General features: G+C 43.7%; 1 protein-coding gene across 1 annotated transcript in view; it reads right to left on the bottom strand.

The window, feature by feature from the left end:
* The window catches only part of Fras1 (Fraser extracellular matrix complex subunit 1), a 406,016-nt gene that overhangs the window by 13,769 nt on the left and 382,649 nt on the right, over positions 1-9,598 (bottom strand). The window contains exons 68-70 of the mRNA XM_010628378.1: positions 8,212-8,319; positions 7,111-7,270; positions 3,338-3,454 (exon numbers count right to left, since the gene is read on the bottom strand). Coding sequence (XP_010626680.1) covers positions 3,338-3,454; positions 7,111-7,270; positions 8,212-8,319 — 385 coding nt within the window. The remainder of the gene's footprint in view (positions 1-3,337; positions 3,455-7,110; positions 7,271-8,211; positions 8,320-9,598) is intronic.

The following is a 9,598-nucleotide window of genomic DNA, read 5'->3' on the forward strand; positions in this document are numbered from 1 at the left end:
ATATATATATATAATGAATAACTTAAATGTACTGAACAATAAACTACAGTTAAATGAATCAACAGAAGGAATAAAAAATGATCCACTGAATTAAAAAAAAAAAGCAGCAGAGAGAATTCAGAGAGGTTTTTTTTTGAGACAGGGTCTCACTATGTCATCTAGCCTGGGCTTGAACTCTCTATGCAGCCCAAGCTTGTGTCAAACTCATATATAATGAATAACTTAAATGTACTGAACAATAAACTACAGTTAAATGAATCAACAGAAGGAATAAAAAATGATCCACTGAATTAAAAAAAAAAAGCAGCAGAGAGAATTCAGAGAGGTTTTTTTTTGAGACAGGGTCTCACTATGTCATCTAGCCTGGGCTTGAACTCTCTATGCAGCCCAAGCTTGTGTCAAACTCACAGCGATCCTTCTGCCTTATCCTCCAAGTGCTAGGATTACAGGTGTATGCCACTACTCCTGGTTTAGAGTATGAAACTTTTATTCAGAGTTCAAAAACACACAAAACCATTAGAAATAAACAGCAAATAAAATCATAAACTGAAATTATGGGTTATAAATACAAATATCAAGTTATTGGTCAGCTTAGCAGGGAGAAAGGAGAACAACTGGATGGGACATTGATGATATTTAGAAAGTACTAGGACATTCTATTTCTTTCTTCTTTTTGGCAGTACTAAAGATTTAACCCCAGGCCTTTTTATTTTTATTGTTGTTTTGAGTCAGGGTCTTGCTAAGTCACTAAGTTGCCCAGGGAGGGCTTGAACTTGTGACACCCCCCCCACCTAGGCCTCCCAGAGTGCTGGAATTGTAGGCCTGTGCTAGCACATTCAGTTTAGAAGGTTCTGTTTCTCAAGGTGGGCGGTGAATACACATATGTGCTTATTTTACATATTCACTTTTATATCCTCTGAACATCTTATACTTTCACAATTGAAAACATTTAATAAGTGGGTAACAATTCCTTAGCGATATATCTCTTGAGATTACTTATCCCCCATTCTTTCTTACTGCGGCCCATTCTTGTGTTCCTGGTCTCCCCGGCTCCCTGACTCTGGCGTTCTCAGCACTGTATGCATCATCAGTCATGGTGCTCTCCGCATCCACACGGACACCATCCACACCTTTACCTCTTGGCTCCTCCACCTCTCCCCTGCAAAGAGCTCGCTCTCCCCCAGCTGCAGCTGTCTCCTCCTCATCTTTCTACTATGTACCAGCACCCCAATCTCCATTTTCCAACATCTCACTCTCCACCAACTCCTGTTTATCCCCATTAATTCTCCAAGCACAGCAGGATGCAGAAAGCCGCGACACACACTTCGTGGTGGGAATCTCAAACAATTAGCCATTTACAAATACTTAGGAAAGCAACCTGTATGACCCAGCCATTCCATTCCTAGGTATTTACATAAGAACATAAAAAATATGACCACCTGAGACTTAGGAAGTAAGTCCCTCAGGGTTTACACACTGTAGCTCAAACCTGGAAACAACCCGAGTGTCTGTCAATGGACAAAGTGATAAACTGTATTATTTCTATACTAGGAAATACAACTCAGCAACAATGGGAACAAACTACCGACACAGAAACTCTAACAGATGCAAATCATCATAGGTGAAACAAGCCAGAGAAAAAGAACTCATCACTGCTATAAAGCCCTAGAAAATGTAAACTCACCCACAGTGGTGAGTACCTGGAAAAGGGCATGGTCAGAGGGTGAGGAAACTTGTGGAGGAACTGGATGTGTTCATTATCTTGATTGTGGTGATGTTTCCTGCATATGTCAATATTTATCAAATATGTACGTTAGATATGTGTAGTTATTTAATGTCAGTGATGAGAAAATTTCAAGCAATTCAGCAGGGCTGCAGCCCCACCTAAGCCAGCACTGTCTTCACCCTTGGATACACTCACTTCTGTCTGCTCCCTAAGATGATTGCTTACTTCTTCCTCTTTTCTTCAGCCTCAACGTCCTAACTTCCAGCTGACACCTGGCTTTTTATATTATGGAGAAACCAGATTCCATCAGACACCTGCTTTCCCAGTCTCTCCTCATTCTCCAAATTCTCTTCTCTCCCTTCCTTGGTCTGCAGGCCTCACCTGACTTCCTCCTCTGGCAAGTGGCTGCTCCAGGCCGCAAGCCCTCTCCTGTGCTCAGGGTCTGTCCCAGTACCCTACCCAAGGACTTTGCTCTGCAAAGGCTCCCTCTGTTTGATGGTCTGAACCATCAATTGGCCCCTCTACCAGATTATGCCTGACAGCATATAAGTGCAATGAAATGTTTTCCACTTAGAACACAAACCTTTGTATTTGACATCATCTGTTTCCAGTTCCTGTCTCATTTCTCTCACGTCCCTTAGCAAAGCTCTTTAAGCACCGCTTATCCCTGCAGGCTCTGCTTTTCCCTCTCTCCCCTGTGAGTCTACTCCAACCAGGCTGGAAGACCCTTCAATCACCAGTGACCTCAGTACCGTCACATCCAATGGCCAAGTCTCAGGCTTTTAATTTAAAAGTCATACTTCAAATAGTCTTCTATTTGAAACTGTCGGCAGCATCTTCTCTCGGCATTGTTTTCTCTGCACTCTGCTTTAGCTCTGGGAAAGGGGGCCTTGGTCTGTAATGTGCCTAGCAGCCCAGGTTACCTTTAATGCATGATTCTAATCTGCTGCTGTGATACCAATGCCTAGGCTGAGAGCACATAAATCAGTTGAATGGATACTGATCGGATGACTGAAAGTGTGACACCACGCGGCCTTGGGTCGGAGGCGGGCATGAGCTAATGCACAGCTGGTTCTCATGTTCCCAGTGGTTAGGCTCAGTGGAGTCTCCATGAAGCTGTTAGTGGATATTGAATCACTGCTCCTAGGACAAATACACAGCTGGGTTTCTATGAGCTTCTGGTCACGACCTTTTCATCAATCGATCAAATTGTAACCTTGTTTCAGGCACGTTCCTTTTTAAAGACCCCTTATTTCAGATGCTGTGGATTCATAGCACTGGTGGCCAAGAACACAAGCTCCATGCATTCTCCCTGTGCTCGGGAACCCTTGAAGACACTGGGTAATGTGCTGAGGACCAAACAGCAGAATCACAAAGACAGTGCTTGTCTGGGGGGTGAGGCCTGAATCGAGAGGGTGAGCCTGGCCCTGCTTCACCACAGCCAGCAATGTGTGCCAGAAGATGCGATGATTTTTGCCACTCTGTGCTTGTCAGTGAATGACTGTGAAAGTACCCTGGCTATTGATTTTTGGGGTGAAAGCCAAACTTGAGTGATCAGCGTAATTCACAGTAAGGACTCACAAATGCCAAGGCCCGACTGAACTTGCCTACCTCTCTGGGGCATGGGCAGTGCAGGCCAAGGGCTTCTCTCCAGGGTCAGTCCAGGGCTGGGTGGGCTGCGCAGTGCACGGGATCAGATAGATGGTGTACTCCCCCGAATAGTCCTTCCTGCAACAGGAGAGCAGACTGTGGTCACAGGGGACAGACATCACAAGACCACATTCCCCGGCATGTGTGTCCTGTGTCTTCACTCTGTACAAGTCAGCCAGTACTGTTTTGTCCAGAGGAGGAAAACAGCCTACTTCCATATGCTCAAGTCCTTTTCCTGAGGAAATCTGAGAAAGGCACACTGTTTAGGACAACCTTGAAGGCTGGGCTGGTGACAAGCCAGAGACAACCCTTTCCCGTAGATTGGTCACGAGGTGTCTGACAATGTGGGTGGTGGTTCTTGCTGAAGGACACCCTGTCCAAGGCCTTCTCAAGCCCAGGAGCGCCCACCTGGTTGTGCCTGCACTGAGTGTGGCTCCTACAGAGGAGGTGGGAGACGCACCCCAGGGCTCCACTCTCCAGCGCCCGGGAGCAGCACCCCAAGGAATGCCCACTGCTTACCCCTTCACAGTGTTCTGCTCGGGACCCCTCCCACATGCTGTGCTTCTCCCTTAGGAAGCTGAGGAACACTGTTACTCCTCACTGGGCACCTCCCAGTTGAGTGACTCTCTAGATCCTAACACTGAAGGCGTGAGGCTTTGCACTTGCCCACTTCCTCTCCCACACTTGTCTTTAGGCTGCACCCCATTCGACAGCCGAGAGTCCAGAAGCTTAGGGGAGTTTCTTCATGGGGCTGGTGATACCACATCCATAGAATGAAGCCCACTGGGCTGAGAATCTTAATCATAATAGAGAGTGATGTGCAACCATTTATAACATTTGCTGTGTTGTTCTATGACTATTATTTTCATATTTTTCTGTTTTTAGTGAAGTGATAGTAAAGACTTTGTAGAAAAAATAACAGAAAAACTTTTATGTCACATCTTGGATCATTTTAGCGGAATGGCACAAGTTGGAGACTGGGAGGAAGCTGAACAGTGGCTTTGGTTGCCACTGCCATGGTCACGTGACTTTAGACAAGCCACACAAACTTGTGGGGACTTCACTAGTAAGTTCCTCCCCACTCTTTTTTTTTTTGTTGTTGTTAACAGGGATTGAACTCGGGTCCTTGTGCTTGTAAGGCAGACAGCAGAACTGCTGAGCTAAATCCCCAGCCCATTCCTTCCCACTCTTATCCAGTTTTCATCTGTGATCCCTGTCTTTCTCCAAACCTCAGAGCATCAGTAAATGAGACCTATAGGTTGAAACCTATAATTTGAATGGTAACCCTTAAAGATAGAAATATTTAAATAGAACAACCCAACCCATGCTTGGTACTTGCTTTCAGAAGGACAGAAAGTTCAAGTGGCCCCTCTGCTCAAGCCCTGCAGAAACTCTCCTTGCAACAGAGAGAAAGCCCTGGCCTTCCAGCCCCACACAGTGGCCCTGCCTCCCTTCTGAGATCTGCAACCTCACTGTTCACCACCCCATCTTTGCTCTCTCCCTCCAACCACTATGGCCTCCTTCCTATTCCCCGATCCTCCACAGACGATGTCATCTTAAGAACTTTGCCAGGAACCTGATTCCCCAGATACCTCCCCAGCCAACCTCATCAGCTCTTCAAGTCTTTGCTCAAGAAGCCCACTGGGAATATCCTAATTAAAATCACAATGTCCCCCCATTTCTGGTCCCCTTCCTTGCTCTATACTTTATCTTTCCATACCACATATCAACTTTGGATATATAAGGTCATGTGTCACACACACGTTTTGAAAAATATATTTCAAATGTATTTACCCTCAACTATCTTATCACTGTGTGAGCACCATGGAGTACACTTACACCAACTACAACGGTGAGGATATCACTACAAGGTGTAACCTCATGAGAACACTGCTGCTGCCCATATCCAGTCCACTGTTAACAGAACTGTCATCACGCGACAAGTGACTGAACTTTGCTCACTGATCAGGGCTTCTGTTTTTGTGTGTTCTTATTTTACTGTAAATCCTATGTTCAGGAATCTTTATTTTTTTTTGAGCAAATAGACCAAGGACAAACTGCATAGTCTCCTAAGCCCTGAGTCCTATTTTCCTTCATCCTTTAATACTATTTAGGACATTTTCCTCCCTAACCTTGCAGATGTCAATCATGGCTGAGATATAAGACTTTTAAACCTGCAGTTTTCTCACTGCCTTCCTAAAAACTAAACATTTCTCCTATCGCAACATGGAGCACAAGTCGCCCCACCTGTCCTTGGAAGCCTGTGCAGGACCTCAGCTTCTGCTGGAGTCTCTGCTCCCTGACAGCCACGGTCTTGATACTCTGTACCTCTCCCAGTGCACCTGGCACAGAATTCTAGGCAGTGCTCTTCTTTTTGCCACTTATTTATGTATTTTATCTGCTTGTCTCAAAGATAAGCTCCTAAGGTATGCTTATTCAGGACCCATCATGTGCTAAAATCTGCAGTGGGATTTGAGATGAACTAGACAAGCCTTCTTCCCTGGGGAAGCTTACAACTTGGTGAAAAATTGGGAGCAGCAAATGGAACACGACAGCATAATGAGTGGTGTGATAGTGGAAGTGAGAGCAGGAGCAGGGAGCTGCCAGTACTGTGCAGAGATCAGGGAAGTTGGCCCAGAGGGGCCGATATGTGTGTTGGGTCTTAGACGAATCAGAAATTGGCAGGAGGAAAAGAGAAGGGAGGGCAGAGAGAAGAGCAAAGACACAGAGGTAGGGACAGGCTGGTGCGTTCAGGATCAGCAAGTTATGGAACGTACTGGAAGGTGGGTCTGAGGTGAGGCTAAGTGGATGGCCAGGCCACATGTGCTACATGCTGGTGTGGACCTTGCCCAGCAAAGAGGAGTCCACAAGGGTCTTAAAGGAGGACAGCGGCTTGCCTACAAACTGAGACAAAGTACGTGAATAAACTCACAATGCTCTAGGAAGAGCAGTCCCTGAAGGTTGTAACGTGTGGATTTCAAAGGAATCACTATACAATAAAAACACCTGATATAAGAAAAAAAATAAAAAGAATCTTTCTGAAAATGATCCTAGACAATCTGATATTCTTAATTATAAAAATGGAACAAGATTTTCATGGCAAAAATTGGTCTTAATTTCCATTATAAGTGGGGAAAAATATGTATCGTAGATTTCTGCTTGTTCCTTTATCCTTTGTATGCTAGCCTTAATTCTTCTTTTTTCCATTATTACCTTTTTAAAATGTTACAGTCTACTATATTTGCCCACTTTCTTTTCTACCTGTACACTGAGTGTGGGAGAGGAATAATCTTGCTACCAACTATTGGTTGCTGAATCATCAGGGATCGCATCTGGACCTAACCACGTGATCTTAGACTTTGTGATCATCACAGTATCAAAATGAAATTTCTTTGTCATACTCAGGTTTCAGTTGGACATTTTGTGTTTTCCAGCATCTAGGGAGATGCCATGTGACCAAGTGCTAATTAGGGCGTTTGAGTGGAAGAGATGTGTGCACTTTCTGGTATTTCCCTTGAAATAAGCATGACCACTTCTTGGTTTGTACATCCAGAATTGATCTGGGATAGATTTGTTTCCTTCTCTATTTGCTAGAAGGTTGTATCTACCCATGTGTCATTTAAAACAGAAATTTAGACTTCAAAGAGGAAACTTCTATGTCTCGAGCTTTGGAAAGAAACTGAAAACCTTTCAGATCACCCCCACCCCCCGGAAGCATCCATCACTGTATTTACCTATTATAAGAGCTCGTAGCTCTCCAGAGTTGATACGGAGAATCAAACGTCTGAGCACTCCACAACAGCTGTAGGTCAAATTCAATCCCTCCTAGGTGATCTGGGGTCAGTATGAAAGATTTCACGTCGGGAAGAGTGTGGTGTTCCATCACAAACTGTCCTGTTTCACAGGGACACACACATGCTTCTTTGTGAGTTTTACTGTGTTTGTACAATAAAGCCTAATAACTGCCTTAATGTCCTTCTACCGAACAGCTATGGTTGATATGCTGCTGCCCCTTCGAGAGTGTATTCAATACTGGTCAGGACTGCAAGGCATCTAACCTCGGCTTATCACCATACCTGTGCTGGACACGACAGTCATATGTATGTAGCAACAGTGTGAATGTGCCTTGTGAATGTGAACTGGTGCTCATCTTATACACAATAACGGAGGTCTTTCCCTATCGATGAACACCGAATATATGTAGCTTTGAATTCCAGCCAACATGTGTCTTGAGTATGAAAAGATTGGTAGTTTATAAATAGAAATATCACTGTTGAATACTAACGGCATGGACCACCATTCAAGAAGGCTGCATCATCACTAAAAGGTAAAGGTTATTTAGACACCTCCACTCTTTAAAACTTAAGTGACAGTGCTGTGGATAAATAAAAGTAGGTAGACTGTTGTAGATGAAAAGAAACTAAAGAGATCAAACAACAAAAATATGTAAAGTTTGATTGGATCCACCTTCCCTTTATACATATAAATAAAATAAACACAAAAACAAGTGAAAAAGACATGTGAGGGATAATAGAGGAAATATACACAGGGACTGGTTATTATTGAATCAGTGTTAAGTGTGTTAGATGTGAAAATGATGTTGCCATTGTGAGAAAATATCCTTGTTCTTAAGAGATGTCTACTGAGGTATTAGGCTAGCTTGACATGAGGAAAACAACTTGTTTTCAAATGATGTGACCAAAAAACATGTATGCACGTGTGCATGTGTATCTACACTTGTAAAACAAGATGTTAACAACTGTTGACTTAACTAAGGTTTTGTCGTTCTATGTGTTTAACTTGTGTTTAAATGTTTCTTATCATAAGCACGTTACCTCTGAATTTGGCATGGGTCTTGAATTCAATGACAAGCCGGCCATCCTCTCGAATATAGATTCTTATTATCTGAAGCCTTGCCGAGAGCACACTATCTGTCTGGATCCCTGGACAAGAAACCATACACAAAACATCCGAGTTAGGGCACAGAGAAGGCGCTCCCAACATCAGCCTATGAGGAAGTTGTTCCAGGGACATCTCTGAGCAGAGCTGCACTCTTGAGGGAATGTGACTTAAGAGAAAAATGATTATGTTCAGATGAATATACATACACCCTGTGGAGTCACTGCCAGCATGGCAGCTCACTCCACTTATTTTTAACAGTTCCACGGTGCCTGACACAGGTTCTTCACGCATTTAGGTTCCACTTAGTCCAGGTCCAGGATTCAGCCTGTAGCTGTGAAAATAATGGATCTAAAACCTTTTACTGTCACATTTTACACCAACACATGGCTGCAGTGCATCTGCTTCATACTGCACTTTCCTGTCCTTTGCATATCTAACAAACTTGGAAGTCCAGACAGCTACATTTAGCGCTCAATGGAGGATTAAAGGGAAGCTTTATTGGTATGGTATACCAATATGGGTAAACTATGGCATGGGAAAACTGCCACAGTAGAGGCAACTGTAGCCATGATGTCCAGAGCTTTAGAATGATAAAAAGTAAAGGGTAACCAAAGGAGAAAAAGAAAGTCAAGTAAAACAAAACAAAAGTCTAAAGTTCAAGGAATTATTGACCCAGGCAAGAAAACATGAAGCTATTTTCCCATAAGAAATACAAAGCAAATAAAAGATTGAGCTTTGTTCATTTAATAAAAGAAAGGATATAGATTTGGTTACCAGAGATGAAGTCCTCTCTAAAGGAAACTGCCTCAGATACAGGATCTCACTCCTGGAGAGGGAGGAGTGGGGGTAGAAGGGAGGTCAGGAGAAGTGGGCTTGGGGTGGTATTGTTCTAGAGGACACTGAAAATGGGAAAAATAAACAAAAGATCAACAAAAACCAGTAAGCCCACTGGAGTGAGCAGAAAGGTGAATGTGGGAGTTTAGGGGCCTTTCCATGGTAATGGGAGAAAGCGCTGAGGGAAGACTCAGAATGGGAGTGAGGGGTGCACTCTCAGCAGAGCACCTGCCTCAAACCTACCTCCCCTCAAAAGAGCAGAGTAACAGGGACAAGCCTGAAGAGATGATCATTTTAAAAATTCAGCAGTGTCCTAATAAGGGTTCAATAAATGTTTGTTGAACAAATGAAAAAAAATACAGCATTGTAAAAATCTCTACTTTTGAAAGTCAACGAGGGCCGGGGATTTAGCTCAGCGGTTCAGTGGCCTGCCTTGCAAGCACAAGGACCTGAGTTCAATCCCTGGTACCAAAAAAAAAAAAAAAA

This window comes from Fukomys damarensis, unplaced genomic scaffold (assembly GCF_012274545.1).
Source record: "Fukomys damarensis isolate Sample0158 unplaced genomic scaffold, DMR_v1.0_HiC HiC_scaffold_32, whole genome shotgun sequence".
Classification (NCBI taxonomy): domain Eukaryota; kingdom Metazoa; phylum Chordata; class Mammalia; order Rodentia; family Bathyergidae; genus Fukomys; species Fukomys damarensis.